Genomic DNA, 25,153 nt, shown 5'->3' with positions numbered 1-25,153 from the left:
GATCACTGAAATAGGTTTATTTAGATATTATATTTTCTTCCCTGATAGTTTATGCAGTTCATATTTTATAATTCTTCCATTTTTCTTACATTGTTAAATTTGTTGGCATATAATTGAGCAAATAATTAGAGTTTTCAAAAAAGGTAAAATCCAAATTATCAGGTAAAATAATAAATTATAATAAATGAAGAAGAAACAAAGAAATTATTGAAATAAATTTTGCCAATATATGCAAATAAAACTGTCTACCTAAGTGATGGAAGAATATAAATATCCAGATTAACAGAAAATTTAAATAGACCAGTCCCATATAAAAGAAATTAAATAATATATGTATGCCCCCTAAAGAAGAAATACTGTAGACCCAAATGGGTTGACAAAGAAATTCTAATGGCATTCAAATAATTTAAATATTATTATATAAACTGGAAAGAAAAGAAAAAGGAGGTCTTACCAAATTCCTCCTGTGAGTCACATATAGTCTTGATATTTAAACCAGAGAGAGTAAAAAAAGAGACAGAACTATAGATGAATCACTGATGATCATTGATGAAAAAATTCTAATTAATTATTTTAAAAGTAACTATAGCAAACTATAACAAAGATAATGCATTATGAGTAAATCAGATTCATACCAGAGATACAAATTTAGTTCAATATTAGGAAAACTTTTGACATGATATACCATATTAATAACAAAAAAGAAAGTATGATTTTATCAATTGATGCAGAAAATATTTTTGACAGGAAACATCATCTAATCCTTTTAAAAGAAAAAAAAAACCTAGAAAATATGGTAAGACAGAACTTTCCCAGATATAATAAGTAATATTTGTCAAGAACCAAGAACAAAAATTATAGGTATTGAGGATGAACAAGCATTCCTTCCAACAAAATAAGCAAAGCAAAGGCCATCATCACTATAATTTGAACTAGTTAGAAATACTAGCAATGGCAATGAGTCAAGAACAAGAAATTAGAAAATAAGAATAAGGAAAGAAGAAACAAAATTATCTTTTTGCAGATATGATAGCTTACTTAAAGAACTCTACAAAGTCAAATAAAAATTAAGAGCAAAGTTACTAGATATAAAATGTATCTTTGTAAGTCATGAGAATTTTCATATATTACTAATAAAACCAGCCAAAAGAGGTAGAAAAAGAAATTCTATTTTTAAAACCATAGAATATAAAATGTACTTGGATATCCATCTACCAAGACAACACATAATAACAATATGAATACAGGAGATAGCTAAGTGGTTTATTGGATTGAGCACCAAGTCTGCATATAGGAGGTACTGGGTTCAAATCTGACCTAAAACAATTCCTATCTGTGTGATCCTGGGTAATTCATGTAACCCCTATTGCCTAGCCCTTACTGCTCTTCTGCCTTGACACTAATATGCAGTATTGATTCTAAGACAGAAAGTAAGTGTTTAAAAAATAACTATATGAATATAAACAAAAACACTTTGTGGTAATACAGATCCAAATATTGGGAGCATTATTCTTTTTTCATAGATAAGTTGAATCAATATGATGAAAAAGGCAAGACTATCTAAATTAAATTACTTATTCAATGTTATACCAAACTACTAAAAATTTACTTTTTAGAACTAGAAAATATAATCATGAGATTCATCTGGAACAAAAAATATCAAGAATGTTAAAAGAAATACTGAAGAAAATGGAAAATGAGGGGAAGGGAGTTCCTAGCAGCACAGCATATTAAATTATATTGCAAAGCAATAAGCATTGAAACCATTTGGCAAGGGTGAAGAAGCAGTTGTTCAGTGGAATAGATTATGTATTTATATCTAAAAGTAAATTTACATAGTAGCCTAGTGTTCAATATACACAAAGAACCTATTGCCTAGGATAATCAATCATTAATGATTCAAAAAATTGCTGCAAAAACTGGAAAGAAATCTGCCAAAAAGTAAGTGTAAAACAAACAACTCATCTCATATACCAAGGTAAGCTTCCAATGGATATTTGACTTGGACATGAAAGATGACATAAGCACATTAGAGGAGGGATGAAGTCAAGATGGTAGAAAAGATATAGAGACCTACACGATCTCTATCAAATTACCCTCCAAATAACTATAGTATAACATCTCAAAATGTATTTCATAGCATCATAACCCACAAAAAGATAGAGCAAAATATTTTTTCAGTCCAAAACAGCTCAGAAGGCCAGGGAGAAAGATCTATTACACTGGGATGGAAGTGGAGCACAAAGCAGGACACCAATGTAGGTCTCAGTGTGGCAACAGGTCTTGGATGTACCTGTATTAGAAGCAAAGACTTCTGGAACTATCAATCACTGATGGTAAGGGAGACAGGGTTGGACAACTGAACAAAAGGGAGTCCCTTTTCTAGTGCTGGGTGCAAATCTCTTGTTGTATTGCCCATACATAGATCCAGGTCACAGTTCTGGATCATAGACTCAGGGTGAAGAGGAACACTATCACACACCAACACTTTTGGCTGCAGGGAAGCAGGAAACCATGGTCACAGTACCAAGGTGGAAAAGAGTGCTTGTGGTTGCTCACAGACCAGAGCACTGGCCAGGAGTGTATTAAATACACTTACACTATACAACTTTGGAAGAGTTGAAAAACTTATATATTCCCACAGCTAGCTCTAAGGCATATAAACAAAGAAACTGAAGCGTGGAATAATACCTCACAGCCCCAGGAACAAAGCTCAAATTTAACAGATTTTTTTAAAATTAAAAGGAAGGAAAAGGCTAGAAAATAAGGAAACAACAATTAAAGAAACTCAACACAAAATTTTATTTTGATAGCAGGTAATACCAAAATAGACTCAGAAGAGGAAAACAAAAACAATACTGCTGCATCCAAAGCCTCCAAATAAAAACATAAATTGGTTTCAAGCCCAAAAATCATTAAAGGGGTGGGGTCTCAAAAGGGATTTTAAAAATCAAATAAGAAAGGTAAAAAAATATGAGAAAAGAAACAAGAGTGATCCAAGAAAACCATTAAAAATGAGTCAACAACTTGGTAAAAGAGGAACAAAAACACTGAAGAAAACAATATCTTAAAAATAGAATAGATCAATTGTAGAGGCAAAAGATTCCAATGAAGAGAACTCCTTAAAAAAAGCAGGATTGGCCAAGTGGGAAAAAAGAACTCCCTAGAAGGCATAACTGATCATGTGGTAAAGGAAATACAAAATTTTAGTAAGGGAAATAACTTTTTGCTAAAAGGAGGCACAAATCCCACTCCAGAAAATCATGTCTTAAAAATTAGAAATTAAATTAAATTTAAAAAATTAGAATTAAAGAATTAAAAAATCAATCAAATGGAAGCTAATGACTTCATGAGATATCAAGAAGCAATTAAATGAACTCCAAAAAATGAAAAATTGAAGAATATGTGAAATATCTCATTGGAAAAATAACTGACCTAGAAAATAAATCGAGGATAAATAATATAAGCAAAAGCTATGATAAAAATAAAAGAGCTTACACCCCCTTTTCCAAGAAATTATCAAGGTAAAATGCCTTGTTATTCTAGAGTAAAATAGAAACTAAAAGAATCCCTTGCTCACCTCCTGAAAACGATCCTAAAAGGATAACTCCCAGTAATATTACAGTCAAATTCCAGAACTCACAGGTCAAGGATAAAATGTTGCAAGCAGTCAAAAAGAAACAATTTAAGCAAGAGCCAAAATAACATGATATTTAGCAGATTCTCCATTAAAGGATCAAAGGGCCCAGAACATATTCCAGAGGACAAAGGAGCTAAGCTTTCAGCCAAGAATCACTTATCTAGGAAAACTGGGCATAATCCTTCACAGGGAAATGGATATTCCATGAAATAAGAGGACTTTCAAATACTTTTGAGGAAAAAAAATAACAGAGCTGAATTGAAAAATTGACTCTCAAACACAAGACTCAAGAGACATATAAAGGTAAACAGGAAAGAGAAAACAAAGTTCACCTAGGTTTGTTAACAGTTTAAACTGTAACTCAAGAACCTTATCATTATTAGGGAAGTTAGAAGTAGTACTCCTAGGCACAAGGCAAGGGTATCACTTGAATATGATGGGATGATAACTAAGTAAAAATAAAATTAAAGGGTGAGAAAGAGGAATACAATGGGAGAAGGGAAAGGGAGAAAATGAATAGGATAAATTATCTTATGGAAAAGAGATATGAAAGAACTTTTGCAATAGAGAGGACAATGGTGGAGGTGTGGAGGGGAGCACTTGAACCTAACTCTTATTAGATTTGGTTCAAAGAAGGAGAATATAATCAGTTGGGTATATAAAGCTGTCTTATCCTACAGGAAAATAGAAAGAAAAGGAAATGAGAAAAGAATACATAGAAAAGAGGTCAAATGGGGGGGGAGGGGTGTTGGTCAGAAGTTAAAACAGGGAAAATAGGATAGAGAGTAATACACAGTAATCAAAATGGTGGAAAAAATTTCTTAAAAGTCTCCCTAATAATAGCCTCGTTGCTTAAATACATAGAGAAATTAATCAAATGTATAAGAATACAATTCATTCTTCAATTGATAAATGGTTAAAGGATATGAACAGGCAGTTCTCAAAACAAGTAATTTTTTCATTTTTAAGTGCATAGTTTAATAAACTATATATTTTTGTAACATTAGGAACACAAACCACAATATAATAAACAAGATGTGATAAATCTGAGATGCCAAAGTCTACATTTAATATAATGAAAAATATCTAAGTTCAGAAAAATGTTCAGAAAAACATTTTGTACCATCCTAAAATATAATTTCAGAAATACCAAAGGGCAATTAAAAGCAAATACAAATACTTTAGTCACAGAAAACTACACTCATCAACTCATTAACTTCTCTTTTCAAGTTCACACTATGAAAATATGATCTATTGTTTTCCAGGATATTTGTCAATCTTACTCAGTGCTATCAACAAATGACTCAGTTTTCCTCTTCATCTTGTCCCTTTATCATCCTCAGTGATTGCAGAATCCACATGATAGCCCTCTTAATACTCTGACCTCAAAGTTCCTTAATCTCTTCAACTCTAAAAATATTTATCTCCATTTCATTTCTCCTATTGCCTAGCATCCTGTTATTTTTTTTTTCTGAAAAATTCCCATTTACAACTTCCTAACTTCTAACATTTGCTGACTCTAAATCTGATTTTCATCTTTATTCTGACCTCTGGTCTATTCAACCTTCCCCAGTCACTTGCCTCCCAATCTATCCTGGAGCCCATGGTCAGATACCAAGATTTTTAAAATAGATCTTTAGAATTTCTTGTCCTTATTTGAGAGCAAGAAGCATGTAATGCCAATCTTCAACCTTGAGTAACACTCAGCCTACCAGTAATCAAAAGCAGGACTACTGGCCTTGCACATGGTATCTTACTAACAACTCCAAGTAGTATATAGAATCTTTACTTACAGAGGACTCAACTAGCTTAGACTGCCTTGCTTAGGGAAAGGGGTATTTTTACAGAAATGTTTATATATAATGGTAGATGCTGTCAAACCAAATAATTAAAGTTCTCCACAATCATGCAAAAATGTTCTAAATCACTATTTTTTATTTAGAATATTTTCCATGGTTACATGATTTATAATTCCCCCTTCCCCACTCTTTCCTCCCCATCTCCTGAAGCTGGCAAGCAGTTCCATTGGGTTATACATATATCATTCTTCAAAACCTATTTCCACATTATTCATATTTGCAGCAGAGTGATCTTTTAACAACAAATCCCCAATCATATCCCTATCAAACTATATGATTGATCATATATTTTTTCTTCTGCATTTCTGCTTCCACAGTTCTTTCTCACAAGTTCCTCAGAATTGCCCTGGATCATTGCACTGCTGCTCGTATAGAAGTCCATTACATTTGATTGTGCCACAGTGTATCAGTCTCTGTGTACAATGTTCTCCTGGTTCTGCTTCTTTTGCTCTGCATCAATTTCTGGAGGTTGTTCCAGTTCACATGGAATTCTTCCAGCTCATGATTCCTTTCAGGACAATAATATTCCATCACCATCATATACTACAATTTATTCAACCATTCCCCAATCTATGGACACCCCATTCATTTTCCAGTATGTTTTTTTTTTTTGCCACTACAGAAAGCATGGCTATAAATATTTTTGTAGAAGTCTTTTTCCTTATTATCTCTTTGGGGTACAAACCCAACGGTGGTATGACTTGGTCAAATGGTAGGCTCTAAATCACTATTAATTAGATAAATTAACAGTAAAACAATTCTGAGGTGTCACTTTACATCTATGAGGTTGGCTATTATGACAGAAAAGGATAATGACAAAAGTGGGGGGGGTGTAAAAATTTAGTACTATATTGGAGGAGTTGAGAACTGATTCAACCATGGTGCATGGCAATTTGGACCTATGCTCAAAGGACTATAAAATACATAACCTTTAGATTCAGCAATATCTTTCCTAGTTTGTATTCCAAAGAGAGAAAAAAAAAACAAAAAAAGATAAAAACCAATATATACAAAACTATTTAAAGCAGCTCTTTTTTATGGGGGCAAAGAATTGGAAAGTGAGGGGGTATTGTGATAAAGGATGGAAAGGTTTTGCAAAGTGCAAACCTTTCTATCTTTTATCACAATACCCATTATTTGGGGGAATGACTTGGGTTAAGTTATAATACAGGATTGTAATGAAATGCTATTGTACTATAAGAAATGACAACCAGGAAGAGCTCAGAAAAAATATGGAAAGACTTACAAAACTTGGAGCTGGGTGAAGTAAACAGAACCAGGAGAAAATTGTATAGAGTGACAACAATACTCTATTATGAACAACCATAAATAACAAATATTCTCAGCAATGCTCCAAAAATAATCCTAATGGATTCATGATAAGAAATGCCATCTGCTACCAGAGAAAAATTAATGGAATCTAAACCTAGACCAAAGCAAACTTTTTTGATTTTAATTTTTTTGTTTGAATTTCCTTTCACAAAAGGAGTAATATGGATAAATGGTTTACATGATTGCATATGTAAAATCTATGTCAGATTTGCTTACAATTTCAGTAGGTTTAGGGGAAAGAGAAGGGAATATAGGGAAAGAGAACTTGAGACTCAATTCTTTTTTAAATGTTGGAATGTAATTAGGGGGATGTAAAATAAAATTTAAGAGAACAAGGAAATTGGAGAAGCAAAGAAGAAACTACCTTTCAAATCTATAGAGTAGGGATCATTTCATCACCAAACAAGAGATAAAGAGTATCACAGAAGATAAAATACACAATTTTGATTATATAAAATTAAAAAGTTTTGATACACACAAAACTAGTGCAAATAAAAAAGGAAGCAAGTAACTGGAGGTGGGGGAGGGTCTTCACAGTGAATATCCCTGATGACTTTTCATGATTAAAATTCATCAGATTAATAACCATTTTTCAATTGATGAATGTTCAAAGGATATGAACAGGAAGTTCTCAAGGGTAAGTATGGAAAAATGTTCTGCATCACTAATAATTAGAGAAATGAAAGGTAAAATGCTTCTGAGATTTCACATCACACACATAAGATTGGCAAAGTTGACTTCTAACAAAATGAAAAATGGTGGAGGAACTGTGGAAAAACTGGTAAGTTGATACATTATTAGTGGATCTGAGAATGGCTCATACATTCTGGAAACCAAATTGAAATTGTTCCCCCAAAGTTAATAAACTGTCTCCCTTTTGACCTAGCAATACCACTATGAAACCTTGTAAAAACATTAAATTTACTTTTACAATCTCTAGAAATGTTAAGAAAAACTATTTAAACACTTTTCAGACTTTGCTTTTGAACAAAAGCTATGAACTTCTTGTGAAATAGACTAAGGATGCTAGCATAACTTAACTCCTGTCTAAATAATGTCATTGTCTCAAGACCACATGAAATGATTGGCACTTTGGCCTAGGGAAATTTTCTCTTTTGTATTCAAGTTTAAAATATTGGACACAGAAAGAAAATCTTTTTTTTTTAATATTTTAAGAAAGTAATCAGTGAAGGAAGTAGTGATTATTCTGGAATGATAGTTTGGTTTTAGTACATTATGACCTTTTCCTTGTTCAAAATCCTAAAAACATTGCCTAAAATTAAGGGTAGATACATATCAGAGGGTATAAGAAATTATGCCACTTGGATCTCTCTCTCTCTCTCTCTCTCTCTCTCTCTCTCTCTCTCTCTCTCTCGCTCTCGCTCTCGCTCTCGTTCTCGCTCTCTCACTCCCCTTTTCTCTCTCAGCTAGACATATTTTAGATATAAATTAAGGTTAAATTCAGTACATTTATTTCTAGAAAACTTGAGACACACACATGTTCACACATAGTAAATTAAAGATAGCCTCAGAGTAAAGAACAAAGATTAAAAACTAGGAAAAGCTCAATGCAGAAGATAGGACTTTAGTTGAGACTTCAAGGAAGCCTAGAAAGTAAGGAAAATGAGTTGAAGTGGAAAAGTGTTCCAAGTATGGGGGAGAAGTGAGTGAAAATTCCTGCAGCTGGGAGATGGAGTATCATGTGTGAAGAAGAGCAAGGTGGCCAAAGTCACTGGAACACACATTACATGGAGAGGAGCAAGGTATTAAAAAACTAAAATACTAGAAAGGTAAAAAGGGATAAGAATGTAAAATGCGTTAAAAACTGAATATAGGAATTTATATTTGATCCTGAATTTACTAAGGAGTCACTGGAATTTATTGAATGGACAATATTATAGATGATATGGTCAGGGGAGTAGGAGGAGAAAATATCTTTGTTTTATTTGTTTGTTTGTAGTGGGAATCTAGCATGCGTGCAGATTCCATTAGTATGCTTAGCTGATATGTCTTCTCTATCTCTATAGAGAAATGGCTTCTAGGAGAATTATGATGGCGTATAAGGGAAGTGCCTTGGGAGATTACAGAGAATGCATAGATATTACAGAAGTAATTTCCATCAACTAATCACATGATTGAGAGGAGTTTCTTTCATTTGACTGTGTAGTCAGAATTACTTGTGTCTCCAAAATGTTCTTAGCCAGCTTTGGCTGCCTTTTGTTTTCATTTAAGTACAGGGAAAGCTCAGTGCCTCTTTTTCTCTAAGTGTCTAATGAGAGGTAATGAAGTAAGATTAAAAACCTTCATGCCTTCTTTTTATCTAAACCAATATGATAAGAAAGAGGCCTCAGTCTCTGGGCTTTTTCATTCATTCTTTTCTGTTCTAAGTGAAAGAAATAGGGCCTTATGATATAGTGAATTCAAAAGGTCATAATAAATTTTCTCAGACATTCCAAACTCAGGGATTAGTCTAGAATTATTCTAGAATTAATGACCTAAGGAATATCAAGTGGTCTTCAATAGTGACCTTTGAAACTCTACTTTAGTAACAGGATTTATCTGGAAGTTGTGCCATATCTGGACATGAACTTAGATTGATTTTATGTAGGAAAAGTCAACTTATGAACCTACTTCCTCAAAAATTGAAATGGTAGAGAGGAGACTATGCCCTGAATGTATTGGGGAAGATATTTGTATGGTTGTTATTGATATATCTGAGAAATAAATTTCTTCTTGTAAAAAACAATTGAAGTTAAATGGTTTAATGCAACTGGAGCACTAGTCATGGTCCCTAACAAATATGAGGAACACAGTTAGGAGGGGCCAAGTTTATGACAGTAGAAAAGAGAAACACTCCAACCTTTCATGGTACCTTAGCACTCTGAAGTGGATCCTGAGAGGGTTGGGTCAGAAAATAATGTTATATTTGTTGATTGGAAAAAAATTAACTTATGTTTTAAAATTTATTTATTTATTTAGAATACTTTTCCATGGTTTCATGATTCATGTTCTTTCCCTCCCATCTTCCCTTATCCCTCCCAAAGCTGACAAGCAATTCTACCAGGTTATATATGTATTGTTGTTCAAAACCTATTTCTCTGTTATTCATATTTGCAGTAGAATGATTTTATAACGCCAAAATTTCAATCATATCCCCATTAATCCCACATGATCGATCATATGTTTTTCTTCTGCTTTTTTACTCCCACAGTTTGTTCTCTGGATATGGATAGTGTTCTTTCTTGTAAGTTCCTCTGGATTCCTCTGGATCATTGCACTGTTGCTAGAAGAAAAGTCCATTACATTCAATTGTGCTACAACATATCAGTTTCTTTGTACAATGTTCTCTTGGATGCATAGCTCCTTTTGCTCTGCATCAGTTCCTGGAGGTCTTTCCAGTTCACATGGAATTCCTCCAGTTGATGATTCCTTTCAATACAATAGCATTTCATCACCATCAGATACCATAATTTGTTCAGCCATTCTCAAATCGGTGGACACCCCTTAATTTTCCAATTTTTTGCCACCACAAAGAGCACAGCTATGAATATTTTTGGACAAATATTTTTCCTTATTATCTCTTTGGGGTACAAATTCAGCAGTGGTATGGCTGGATCAAAGGGCAGGCATTCTTTAAAAAGCCCTTTGGGCATAATTCCAAATTGCCTTCCAAAATGGTTGGATAAATTCAAAATTCCACCAGCAGTGTATTAGAGTCAACTTGTGTTTTTCAGAAGAAGACAGAATGAGATATAGATTATAAAAATATAGGAACATATAGATGTTCCTATATAAAAATATAGAAACAAGAGTAGAATTGACAGGGCAATAGGCCATGCAATAGGAGGTAATGGAATGAATGAGAAATATAAGAAAGCACTTATCCAGATAGAAGCCTTAGAAAATTATGGAATTGACTAATGGAAAGCAGAAGGTTATAGTAGTGGTTTCCAGGACTCTTCTCCACAAGGAAATTATATCTAAACTATTTTTGATGGAGGGAGGAGAATATAAGGTAAAAGGAATTCACCTTCTACTCATAACTGATAGGTATTCCCTGAGGCTACAAAGGATATATATATATATATATATATACATATATATATATATATAGGAGATGACCCAGAAGGTTTTCTCATTAGTAACAAAATTAAACAAAACCCAATGATTTAGTTGCCAAAAGAGGTTAGAAACAGTGATAATTTGGAACAAAGAATCTCTGGTGGTGGTCAATAACAAGTTGGCTTCATCTAGCTTTGCGATACTTGCATCAGACTTGTTTGTATGCTAAAAGTACTGAAGTTAAAATTTAGGGGAGAACTGCATTACTTCAAGATAGTTTTGATCTCTACAAAATGGATTGAAGGGATATAGACCGACAATCAATCAGGGATATCTCAGGAGTTAGAGCACTGCAATTCCCAATTCAGATTCAGATAGTTGTCTGGGGTCTAGAACAGAGAGTTGATAAAAAAATAAAATAGATTTGCTTGTGGCCTGAGGGTAATGGTTGGCTTTTGCTAACTTCCTTACTGTATATAACTGTTGTGGATTTAGGTTATATCGACTAAAGTACTTTTAGCTTTCTACTTGCCTGAGGAAAAAGAGAGAAGGAATGGAAAAGGGACATGAGAATGATGGGAGAGTGAAGGGTGTTATGTAAAGAAGAGAAAGAGAGAAGGGAAAATTGATGAAGGAAGAGAGAAAAATGGAGAGAAGAGAGGTGAGAAAAGAGAAAGTACAATGACAAGAGGGAGATGGGGAAGGAGAAAAGAGCAGAAGATAGTGAAAAGAAGTAATAGGAAAGAAAGAGAGCACAGAGTGTAAATGATTGTGTCTGGATTGTTATTGGGAAAATTGAAGTAATGGAGGAAACAGAGGTTTAAGCTTCCAAGGATATCAATTTAATGTGCAATACATGCCTATTACATAACAAATCAGGCACAGTCTTCCTCACCTTGGCACTGAATCACCAATACATACAGGGGGGAGATGGATTTTTACACATTGAAAGCAAGCAATTAAGATGATATGAACTAGGATTCAAGACTAGGTGATCTGATTTTTAAATAGAGAAAAAATAAAGGACTTTCTAAATTGGGAATGGGATGAAATGTTTGGAGAATTGAGAGTGGGGAGAGCAAGCATGTGGACTTTCCCAGTCGTGAAACAGATATAATTCAAATCCCACAAGCAAGCAGGTCAAATTTACAAAAAAATGCAACAAATCACAAAATGGAGTCAGTTTTACAAGATGGAGTATATTTAGTTCAGATAATTCCTACAGTTCTCCTTTTGATCTATGAGGGACAGGGCTAGCCCATTCCCTCCCACTGTGAATCATTTATCTATAAATCAAATTTATATATATATTTTTAATGTGCACATGCTCACTATCAGCATTACATACCAGGAAATGATCAATAGAAGTACCATTCTGCATTGCTTGATACAATACCTTAATAGAAAGCCTAAGAACAATGATGATGATAACCAAAACTTGTTAATAGGTTTTATAGGAAAATTATATCAGGCCTACATTCCCTGTTTATACTTAGCCTTCTGCTTCAACCACTAGTACTACAAATAACACCGCGGCTAAACCAGTTGCTTCAATAACAAGTAAGGCAGCTACACTTGACATCCAGTGCAACTAGTAAGTTGATCCATCCCAATGAGGATATATCACTGGAAGAGAGAAGGGCTCAGATACCTAAATATCAGCATAATCTTCTACAACCAGGATAAACCTCTATGGTAATCCAAATCCCTCCACAATATTAGGTAAGGAAGAGAGATGCCAGCCTGATTGACAGATCAGCCAGGGAAGTAGTGGGGAAAGGAGAGAGAATGCTGTGAGTTCTGAGAGCTGGTTGGAACTTTGAAGCCAACTGACAGGAGGAGTTACTTCCAGTCTGGGAAGTGAGGGAAGGTGGTTTTCTGGGAGCAGAGCCAAGAGCCAATCCAGCTGAGATCTGTATTCCTTCTGGGACCCCAAAAATACCTCCACTGAGACTCTGCCACAACAGCTACACCTCTTCTCAAGAAGGATTTAGTTTGGACTCTTTCTGGCCAAAGCCAACTAGATCCTTCTCTTAGGGTCTCTCTCTTTCCTTTGCCTTGTTCCTTGAATTATACCATAAGACTTAGTTAACTTTAAGGATAAGATAAAGAAGCAGTTGGCAAAAGGAGAGGTCAGAGCACAAAAGCCTCTGGTCTCCAGACTTTGAAAAGACAATCTGCTAGAGGGGGCAACTTTTAGGGCTCCCCTTCACCCACCTTCCTTTTTCCCTTCTCATCTTTGCCATCACCTACCCCAAATAACCTCAATAAACCATTTGGAAATATTTAGACTTTGGGTTTGGGGTTTGTCTCTGGGATCAAACAAGGAGATTAGGTTCTCACAAGGAGGGGGTTGATTCCAACCCTTGAGACTCAATATCTCTGATCAAGGAAGCCATCACTCTTTCCTTGCCAGTTGGTCATGTCTAAACCCCTGGGGGCTGGCAGTTGATGACCCCTTGGGAGGTGGGAATTTACAAGGGGTCATCTTGTCTCACTGGGACAGTTTGGTCCTCAGGGGCTGTAACTTCTCTGAGAGAGATACAGTGCCACCTCATTGATCAAACCCCTCTCCTGTCTCTTATCCTCCATGTCCCAAATAACAACCTTGTGGAGTCATACCCTTTTTAAGGAGATAGGACCTGGCTTACTTCTCCCCATAAGTAATGAGAAAAATCAAGCCCTTCAACCTCCTTTCCCCTTTTTCCTCTCCCTCCTTCCACCCATCTCCTCCATTACAACAGCAACTAGGAATGAGACTCCCATTGCCTCCTCATGGCCAGTATGGTGGCCATCATCAAGGCATGCTAGGTTACCTTCCTGGGGCAATGCCTCCTACCATACAGACCTCCAATGGTGACCCCTTATCAAGGTAGGCCTTCTCATTTTCAATGGGAATGAGACCTCTTGTAATGTCACAACGTGGCTATTACTAATGTTATTTCCCCCAATCTAATAGGTTTGGAGATTAAACCTTTTCTCATCCTGTGTTGTTTATATAGCCAAGCTTTCATTGATGAAGGTTTTATTGTGACTTTAAGGAACATCAGTTTTTAAATTATTATTTTTATTTTTTCCTCAATTACTTGAAAAAAACTATTTAAAACTTTCATCTTTTTTAATTTGAGAGAAATTCTCACCCTCTTTTCCTCTCCTCCCTCTTCCCTGATATGACAAGCAAATCTGATATAGATTTTACATGTGTCATAGTATAAAACATCTTCCTATAATAGTCATTTTGAGAAAGAGAACTCAAAAAAATGAAAAAATTAAATAAAATATAGTATGTCTTGGTGTGCATTCAGACTCCATCAGTTCTTTCTCTGGAGGTGGATGCTGTTTTTCACCAAGAATCCTTAAGGATTGTCTTGGATCACTGCATTGCTAAGCATAGCTAAGTCATTCATAAATATTTATCATATAATATTTTTACTATGTAAAACATTCCCCTGGTTCTGCTCACTTCCCTTTGCATCAGTTCATGTAGGTCTTCCTAGGTTTTTCTGAAATCATCCTCATCATTTCCATAGTATTTCATTGCAATCATTTACCACAATTTGTTCAGCCATTCTCTAATTGATGATATCACCTCAGCTTCTAATTCTTTGCCATCACAAAAAGAGCTGTTGTAAATATTTTTGTAAAAACAAGTCTTTTTCCATTTTAAAAATCTCTTTGAATTACAGATCTAGTAGTAGTTATATCAAACTTCTTAGAGGGTACACAATGGACTTATTTTGAGAGGGGAGATTTACATCTCACCAGGGAAATCACAAAAACTCAAATAATATAAACACCATAAAGTTTTAAAAGGTCAAAGAAATACAATGAATATCCTCATTATTAAATAATGTCAATTCTCCTTATATCTTAGTAACCCGAATTCACAGCATCAATTTAATCAGGATATTTTGTCTTGAGTCTCAGATGTCTGATATAATTAGGTGGTCCCTAGAAATATCTTCTCTTGGACATTCTGGAATAAGCATAATTCTCAGGACAGCTGTGAAGGAGGCTCCGCTTTTCCAGTTCCAAGCCATTTGTAGAAATTCTTAGGTAATTTTGTAAAATATGCTAGCAAAATGATTTAATACAATTTAGTACAATCTCTTAAATTTGGTTTTCTAAACATGAAACCTCAGAGAATTTCAGTTTTTGTATACCCCTTGCTATTTCTAACTTGACTTAAACCCTCTACATGATATGGACAATGCTATCAATAGGCCAGAGGAAGAACCTTAAAAAATAAAAATTTATTAGGTTCTAATTTACAAAATCAACCTTCTGTCTCTTAAACTAAGGTTTAAAATAGGGAAATGATTTCAATGTATTATCATCAGTGCAATTTCAAATGTTAAATATTTTATCCAACTTTCAGAACTTAACATACAAAAAACCTGTATTTCCCACTAGAAACAATTGGAAGTCAATCACACAAAAAATCCATATATTTCTATGTATTTTATATATATACATATATAATTCTTAGAGGAAATAGTTTAATACTTTTGCTTTCTCAAAATGTATTATTCAATTTCATTAGAAAACATACCTCACATATTCGTCTTATTACTATGTCTAATGAAAAAATGAGGATACCATTCCTATGTTACAATTTGAGCACTAATAACTCAAATATTTTATTATTAATCTCTTCATTAATAGGAGTAGCATTTCAGCAACTAGACTTTTATATTCCACAGGGTTTATTAAATTCATTACTAAAGGGAAAAGGAGGAACATAGTTATAGCAATGTCAAGACTGTTCCCTTACGTGCACAGACAGACCTAACATTAATCATAATAGGAGAAAAAATTCCCTTAGCTCTCTTCAGGTCCAGGCATGAGTCATATTTAACAGCTAATCATGTAACAAAGCTTCACATTATTCACAAGGTACCATTGACAGACTCAGAATTAACCAGGTGGAAATATTTCTTATTCAGAATAATAAAATTGGAGAAACTGAGTCAAGAGTATCCTCCCCTAGGTCACATGAAAGTCATCCCCTCAACTTTTCCCAGAGGCAGATATCCATCCAAAACAGTACTCAAACTGCAGCATATCCCATTTTCTTCTTGAATGGTGGACTATTGGCTTCATGACAGTTCATATGATTATTCCTATAATCAAAATTCAAAATGATATTATCATCCCAAGAAATTTTTTGACAAATATCAAAATTTTGCTAATCACACTTTAGGAACTGAGTATTATAAGTTTTCTCATGTTTCCCTATCAATTGTGTTTCGTTTACCCTTCATTTATAAAGTAAAAATAACCACATTGTAGAATTCTTCAAATTCCAAATGTATTCATATACAGTAAATGCATGATAGTTGACTTATATTAATGTAGTGAAGTTATTTCTTTAAACTTTCATAATTATTTTAAGTGATAACCAAATAATTTCAGATGAAAACTCATTATTTATTATAGTAATTGAAAATCCCCCTTTTTTGACAGAATGAGATGGGGTATTCAATTTTCTTAATTCTACGTTCTTAAATAGAATTTTACAAGATGCTGTCAGCAGGGCTGATGTGATTGTTTAGAAGTAACCTTTTAACTTCTGACCTAGAACCAATTGGTTCTAAGGTAGAAGAGGGTAAACAATTGGAGTTAAGTGACTTGATCAGGGTCTCACAGCTAGGAAGGGTCTGAAGCTAGATTTGAATCCAGGTTGTCCCAACACTAGGACTGGCTCTCTATCCATTGAGTCACCTGCCCCTAAGGCTGATATGATATTATGATCCAACCTGAATAAAATCTCAAGGAACCTCACTGATAAGTATATTTTAAAGAGTTTGTGAATTTTTTTCTCCAAATAGTAAATTGTTATAATAATAATTATTTATTTCAAAATAAAATATAACCTATTGAATATGTAACAGTTTTCAAATATCAATGTTAATCACATTCCTTTAATATCTCAATTCACAATCTAACAGCATATAGATTAAAAGAGAAGTTATTGGTCTAACAGCATATCTTGTGCAATGGCTTCTCAGATTCTCAGAATGTTACATTCTGAGTAACAATAACAATATGTGCAATATCAGGTATTTAAAACATGAAACAAAGTTTATTGCCAGTCAGATGAGGTCAATTCAGCCAAATGCATTTCCAAATTATCTTACATAAAAATTATTCATTTTATCACCTTTGGCATTCTATACTATCCATATCTAAAACTGATGTAGTTATTCAGTATTAAGCAATTACATCCAACTAAGGGAATAACAATAGTCAACATTTATATAAGGCTTACCATATGTCAAGTATTGAGTCAAGCACTTCACAATACTTATATTGTTTGATCTCTACAACAACTCTGGGATGTCAGTAGTAATCATATTCCCTTTACAAGTTGGGAAACAGAGGTAAACAGAGGTTATGTTACTTGGTTAAGTTCATACAGCTAATAAATGTCTTAATACCATTAGCAAAAGCAATTGCATTCTGATTTACAATAATTATTATGTTTAGTTTTGGAACAAAATTTCATCCAAATCAAATCTGGATTTTTAATCCATAATAGTAAAATCTAAAAATAAAATTTCCTAAAAGCCATTAGTTGGTAGCACTTCAAAGTGTCAGGGACTATTGATATCAATAGTTTATTTTCAAAGATTCATGGTAGCATTTCCACTTCCCTATAACTTTTTCTTACTGCCTTTTAAATCGCTCAAGAATCGAAATCAATTCCTTTCGTATTCATAACCTAGTCCTGTCATCTCTTTCCCTGAGGCTTTTCACTTTTATCCTCAGGTTAAAGATAGGGAGAGATTCCAAGTGGCAGTTTCATATTCCCACTCTCTTGCTTTGGAGCTAATGAGATTCTATAGCCTGGGGAATGCACGCCCAGAGTGTTTTTTTCAGGTTGTTTCCTAGTAATACCCCAAATTATATAAATAACTAATCTCTATTCTATGGAATTTCTCATTTGCAATTTAACACAAAATTTTATACCTCAATTAAATGCAATACTGCTACCTTTTTTGGTTCCTAAGAGCTCAAAATTACACAACTCCTTTCTAATTTTATTGATGAACTTGATTCTGATTAACCTAAACAATTAATTTTATTAAATAATGCCTTGAAAATTCTACTTAAAACATTAGACCAGGGGTCTCCAAACTATGGCCTGTGGGTCACATGCAGCCTCCTGAGGCCAGGTATCTGGCCCCCACCTCACTTCTGGAAGGGGCATTTCTTTCATCAGTGGTCAGTAAGAGGAGCATTGTATGTGGCAGCGCCTCAAAGTGTGGTGTCACTCACATACAATACTACTTCTGGTGACATAATTCTTTGCATGGTGCCTTAGAAGAAGGTGCCAAGCAAAGGATTGTGTGGCTGCACAGTGGAAGATATCAGCATGGTGATCAGCGATCTGGGGGAAGGGATTCTGCACTGTGTATACTGCTGCCAGGCTAGTGTTAGGGTTAGAGTTAGGGTTAGGGTTAAGGTTAGGGTTAGGGATAGGGTTAGGGTTAGAGTTAGGGTTAGGGTTAGGGCTAGGTTTTTAAAGTTTGGCCCTCCAATGGTCTGAGGAACAGTGAACTGGCCCCCTGTGTAAACAGTTTGGGGACCCCTGCATTAGACATTCCAAATTTATGGTCACTTTTTTCCTCTCTTCATTTTGAATACCAATCCTCATTATCCAGAACAGGATCTGAGTTCAAGTGATAGTGGGGATGGGTTAAGTGGTCCTTCCTCATCAGTTTATCTTTGGTATAAATAACTTTTTCCATTTATTAATTAAATTTTACTCATTTTAATTACTCCCTAATTAAATAAAGTTTTTCTCTTTCCATGGTCAAGAAAAGGTTAACAAAATCCATTCTTAAGCATCAGAAAAAACAACTTTTTTTATCAGTGAAACCAATTTTCTTCCTTGTATAAAAACAATAGTTCTGTAAAAACAATAGTTCTATCAATCTTCAGGAAAAGAGCTATAAATTCCTATAACTTTCACTCTATCTTACTATTTCTCCTTAAAACAAATTCTGTAAAGTAGTACCCCAAAACTCACCAAGATACTTCAACATTTCTTAAGTTTCTGCTAAGTACTTTATTAGATAGGAAAAAGAGAAGTATGTGAGTTATTAGAATTACCCAAAGTCCCAGGAATTGTCCCCTGCAATCTTAAAATGATTAATCACCAATCTCCTTAAATTTCAAAACTGCTAATATCTTCTAAGATGTTTTTAGCAGTTACAAATTCTGTCTCTAATTCATTTATAATGCCACAAATTTCTACAAACCAAGGAAAAGTTTTCCTTTCTTTGATCATCTAACTTTATCCCTGTAACTCCAACCTATTCAGGGATGAGAGAAAGTACCTTCTTTTTAATCTAATTTCCCACTGAAAAACTAAAGTAGGAATTAGTCCTTCTACTAGAATTTAAAGTTTACTGTCAGATTACAGAAAGATGGGAGAATTGCTTCAAGTATGAAACTTCATTAATTTTTCCCAGCATATTAAGCAATTTGGCTGGAGGTTGTTACAGCAGTTTTTCTGGCTACCTACATTCCCCCCTTAGAAATCTTCCTATATAGCAGAATCTACAAAAAGCACTAAATCAATATAATACAAAGATTTTTTGGAGAATTTTACAAAGTCATAAAATCACAGATAAGACAATAAAATAGAAAAGCTTAGTGTGCAAAATTTTCTAAAACTTGCAGTATTTGAAAGTCTGTTCTTTAGGCCATATTTTTATATTTTGTAAACCAGTCTTCATTTCTTTAATAATCAAATGCCAGTGTCAAAATGAGGCAAAAATAGATTATTATTAGCATAATCTCTTGCAGTTTTAAAACAGATTCCATGTAATTTATTGCTTCCTCTACCAGTTTGTCAATCACTTGCCAACTATGATTATTTGCAACTGCCAACCATATCACTTACCAGTATGGTTATTTATGACATCTAGTGCACTCTCCTCTAATTTAAGTGGTGACTTACCTGTTCCTTCAAAGGAACTTCTCAAGAAACAACTGTCCCAACAATGTTGGAGATTATAGCCACATTTGCCCCAATAATGTGGAGGTTTATGGTTACATTTGCCCCAGTGATGTGGGGACTTAGCTTATCTTGGAAGAATTGAAATCATGGGGAGAGTCTAACCTCAGGGATCACTCACCCACAAAGAAGTCCCATAGAGCAAGGGGATTCTTCTGAAAGTGTTTGAAGCCTTAACTCAACCTCATTGGTTTTGTCAAAAGAAATGATAAGTGAAATATGAAATAACTGAGGAAACAAAAGTTCAAGCTTCCAAAAATATCAATTCATTGAACAATGCATGACAATTACATAACCAATCAGGATCGAACCTCCTCAGCTTGACGTTGGACCACAAATAGAGGGGAGACAGATTTTGTGCATTAAAAGTAAACAACAGGATACAAGACTAGGTAATCTGATTTCTAAGTGGAGGTAAAATTAGGGACTTTCCAAGTCGGAAGTGGGGAATAAATGAGTTTGGGGAGTTCAGACAGGAGAGAGCAAGCAGATAGACTTTCTTGGGTGTAAAACAGGATATCATTCAATTCCCATAATTAGCAAGCAGGCAGAATTTACAGGAAAATGAAATAAGTTTGAAAATGGAGTCAGTTTTAGAAGGTGTAGTCAATTTGGTTCACATAATTTCCATAATTTTCACTGTAAAAAAATTGAGATATAGAATGGCCAGTATTTGAGGAGCCTCTAGAACACAAGACCCATACAAGGATTTGTGAGAGTTTTAAATTAATGAGTGCTAGGGCTACTAGAGTCTGTCACATTGTAGGTGTCTTTGCCCTGACACTTTAAGTAGGTTTGTATTTTTGGTACTCTTCCATGAAATGATATCAGCTTTTGGAAAGTAATGGGGAAATAACCCTGACAGCTGTAATATCTGATTGGCATACTCTTTATCCTATCTTGTTCTCTGCATAAGAATCGAGAACATTTGGGAAGAAGCCAAAAGAATCAGTGTCTGGAAGAAAGACTATGTGTGTGGAAGACAGATCTTTATTTACATGTAACCTCAAAGTCATATTATTTTACTCTCTCACATGGTTATCTTTAAGACAAAATATGTTCATATGTGTAAAGATTTAAAGAAATCTTACAACGTTTAAGGAATTATTATTAATCTAAGTCTTTACACAAAGAGGATGCTTTGAGCAGCTACTTTTTTATGTTACTAACTCATTGCTGAGAGTCCCCTAATTGGTTGCTAAGCTAATAATACAGGCAACCTAACTTGTTAAAATAGGTAATGACTTCCAGCTCCTGGATCAATTGGATGTTGTCCCCAGGTGATAAGAAGTTCTTTCATCTAGAGAAAGAGTATAGCAGTCCTTTTCTATCCCAACAATATGGTGGCATGGGCATTTATTCTCTATGTAGAAATTAAACTTCACTTAGTAGACAAACTGGGGCTGTAGTCTCTTGTTTTTTCCTTGCTTTTACCATCAGCATTGCAAACATCAAAGGATTAGAGAGATTGTAGTGAGAATTTGGCATCTTTCCCTTCTCAGGCACCTGAGCATTAACATAGAGATTGCCTAGGCAGTAATAAAAAATGGAACTAGGGAAAAATGTTGGCATCTAAGAAAAATCAAGCTTGATTTGTTGATAGTATAGTGCTAATGGAGGTGAAATAGCTAATTAGAAGTCTTTCAAAATTATTTCTTATCCCAACTAGACTTGAGTAGCCTTGAAATTGACTATTCTAGTAGACAACTTAAGATACCGAAACTCTTCTTTTTCTGTCCATTACACAGAGATTGTTTTCATTCTCACTATTGCTTTTGGTGGGAATAATTGACCTTTCTAGTAACTAATCCACATTGTATATTGGGTTCCTCTTTTATTAACCCCTTTGTGAGATACCTAAGAAAGAAGTAGAATTATCCTTGGACTAGACTATGCGAGGAATTTTAATAAGTTGATAATGAGGTGTTTATTCCCCTTTCTACAAAGTCAGACTTTTCCACAACCAAAACCAATCAAACATCAATGGCTCTGTAAAAATAGGGAATAGTGAGCCACCAACCATGTGGTCTCACCCTGGTCATGTTGACATTAGTCCATGTTGACTAATTGACCATGACCTGTCCCTGATTCCATAGATTGAGAGCAATAAATGAAAGGCATAAATTCTATTTCCAGTCATAGCTAATGGGCTTTTCAGTTACCATGACATCTATTGGTTTATTTAATTTATTTGAAAATGGTATAACAGGAGGAGGTGAAATACTCCCTTTTACTGGAACTCATATATCTTCTGGTACTTTCCCTTTGAAGATTACCTTCCTTTTGTATATATCTTATACATATCTGATTATTTACATGTTGTCTTCCCCCTTTAGAATGTGAACTCCTTATATACAAGGACTATTTTTGGCCTTTTTTTGTGCCACTAGCCCTAAACTAAGAGTTTAACACAAAGTAATTACTTAGTAAATGTTTGCAGATGAACACATTGCTGTCTAAATAATGACCTGCTTGATCTGAAGAAATCTCATCTCTACTGTGTATATCCCCAGAGCATTCCAGAGATGGGATCATTTAAAAAGAAAGAGAAGGACCTTCTGAGGACAGTAGATATTTTTTTCCTCAGGCACTCATTGGAGACCTACACTTTTGTTATTTTTCAGAAAATGTGGGACTATGCATGGCCTCAAGCCTAAGAAACATGATCACTTTGCCTGGCATCACGAGATTTATCTAGCCAGTTTAATGAAGTCTGTCACTGATAAAATACAGGAGAAACCTAAATGAGAACCCCTCTTTAAGTTATTAATGATCACTTCTTCTGTCAACATTTAAGTGTTTGAAAAGACATGAGGAACTTCATCTTTGAAACTATAGCACTGGAAACATAGCCAGCTATGAAATTATTCCAGCAATTTTTTTTCCTAAAGCATCCTATACAACATCACACTTTGACTTAAGTGGCCAATATAATTAGGCATGCTAGGCTCTAATAGGTGAGTTTTCACAATATATTGTTCAGAGCCAGGCTTTCATGCTACTCTTACACAAGCACATCTACCTTGTCCAGTTTCCATTCATTTGTTTTCTTCCCCATTAGCATGCTTGTCTTTGAATGCCCAGGTTACCCCATTGTCTGTTACATAGTATCATAACTATATATGTGTGTATATTTACTTAGATAAAAATACATATGCTGCATATCTATTACCTGAAAATATAGATACATACTTATATAATATATATGTATAGTTTCTATGTCTATGTACGCATATGAATATATATTTATGAATCTTATATGTACATATATTATAATCTGAAGAAATTTAATTTTGAAGTTGTATACTAGTTGTCAAATAACAAGTAGCCAATATAGTTATATAGTTTTGCTTAGCTTGGGAACTGTATCACAGGAATTGCTCCAGTTCTGAATTGTTTTGGTCTTGTTTTACCAATGGAAATCTTCCCTTTTTACTTCCTATCTGCCCTCTTCTTTATAGTAACTGAACTTTAGAGATTCTCTTTGTTTGACCCCTTTCCTTAATCCTCACATTTTTATTTCAAAGATGAAATATCACCACATGCATTCTGTTTCCAGAAACACTCTGGGAGCTTCTCCTATCACCTCTTTGTCTCCTTCTGATTTGAGTTTGTGACAAGTGATGGGAAAAATCATTGCCCCTTCACTTGAGAGATCATATGCCCAGCAGTTCCTCACTTATCTGGGGGTCATGATGTTCCACCCTGGAAGAAGACATTAACTGAGTATCCCCATCTCCACTGCTTACAGCTATCTTATTTGCAACCTCTGGGGTAGAAATTCATATGAAATATTATTGATCATTGAATGATGGGAGGATGGAATAATCACTAAGTGGACTTTTCTGTTTCTAGTAACTAAGAAGACAAGGTTTTCTTGCTTAGAGCTCGGTGCAGAGCATCCTTGACTTCCTTGTTCCTTAGACTATATACAACAGGGTTCAGCAAGGGTGTGATAACAGTATAAGTTACTGATATTAGTCTGTCTTGCTCAAGAGAGCTCTGAGACTTGGGTTTGAGGTAGATGATGGAAGCACAGCCATAGTGGATGATGACTACAGTAAGATGGGAGGCACATGTGGCAAAGGCCTTCTTCCTGCCCTCAGCAGAGGCAATCTTAAGGATCGTGGAGATGATGAGGACATAAGAGATGAAGACTAAGCCCATGGGCAAGACAAGGACACAAACACTGACAACAAAATTAATGATCTCATTGATAGTGGTATCAACACAGGCAAGTTTTAGGAGGGGTCGGACATCACAGAAAAAGTGGGAGATGACAGTGGCATCACAGAATGGGAGGCCAAACACAGATGTCACTTGGATAATGGCCATTCCAAGGCCAATTCCCCATGACCCACATGCCAATTGAGCACAAACACTTTTCCTCATGATGATTGAGTACCGTAGAGGGTTGCAGATAGCCACATAGCGATCATATCCCATGGCTGTGAGCACGAAACAGTTGTTGATGCCAAAGGTAAGATAGAAGAAGAGCTGTGTAGCACATTCCGGGATGGCAATGGGCTGCTGTGGGCTTAGAAGATCAGCCAGCATACGAGGAATGATGGCTAATGTATAGCATGTCTCAGAGATGGACAATACACTCAGGAAGAAATACATAGGTATGTGGAGATGACGGTCAAGGCGAATGATGGTCACAATGATGCCATTGCCAGTCAATGTCATCAAGTACAAACCTAGAAAGACCACAAAGAGAATAAGCCGGTTCTGCCACCTGAAGCTGGAGAATCCTTCAAAGGTGAACTCATTTACAACTGTATAATTTGGCCTTGGCATTGAGGAAAATCTTGTCAATCTGAAAGAGACAAAGAAAATTAAAGGTCCAGATAGGTTTAGAGACTAATCATGAATCAGAAAATGCCAGGGAATTGATGTGTAATAGTAATGATTCTACTCTTCTTGAAATTAATTAACTTTGTTAATTTGTTTGAAGAACACTTCTTGATTAAATCAATCTACCAGAACTGAGTGGATACAGGGTTTGTATACCTTTATGTATCAATTAAAACTATCATGTGAGAGAGCTGCTCACAAAGTATAGAATGAAGGAATTTCTGAGAACCATTCTGAGACTCTGAGGGTCAGAAAGTGAAAGAGTGGGGTCATACCAAACTCAATCAAAATTAATTAGCAATGGGTAGCTAGGTAGCATAGGAGATAGAGTGCCAGGAGTCAAGAGGACTTGGGTTCAAATTTGGCCTCAAATAC

The 25,153-nt window shown here is 34.8% G+C and overlaps 1 protein-coding gene across 1 annotated transcript in view; it reads right to left on the bottom strand.

Moving 5' to 3' along the window:
- LOC100030106 (olfactory receptor 10J1-like) overlaps positions 1 to 24,721 on the bottom strand; it is an 81,371-nt gene extending 56,650 nt beyond the window's left edge. Inside the window, exon 1 of the mRNA XM_001379663.3 lies at positions 24,214 to 24,721. Within this exon, the coding sequence (XP_001379700.3) occupies positions 24,214 to 24,721 (508 nt within the window). The remainder of the gene's footprint in view (positions 1 to 24,213) is intronic.
- Between the last annotated feature and the right edge of the window lie 432 nt (positions 24,722 to 25,153).

Source organism: Monodelphis domestica, chromosome 2, assembly GCF_027887165.1.
Source record: "Monodelphis domestica isolate mMonDom1 chromosome 2, mMonDom1.pri, whole genome shotgun sequence".
Lineage (NCBI taxonomy): Eukaryota > Metazoa > Chordata > Mammalia > Didelphimorphia > Didelphidae > Monodelphis > Monodelphis domestica.
This window is presented reverse-complemented; position numbering and strand designations above follow the sequence as displayed.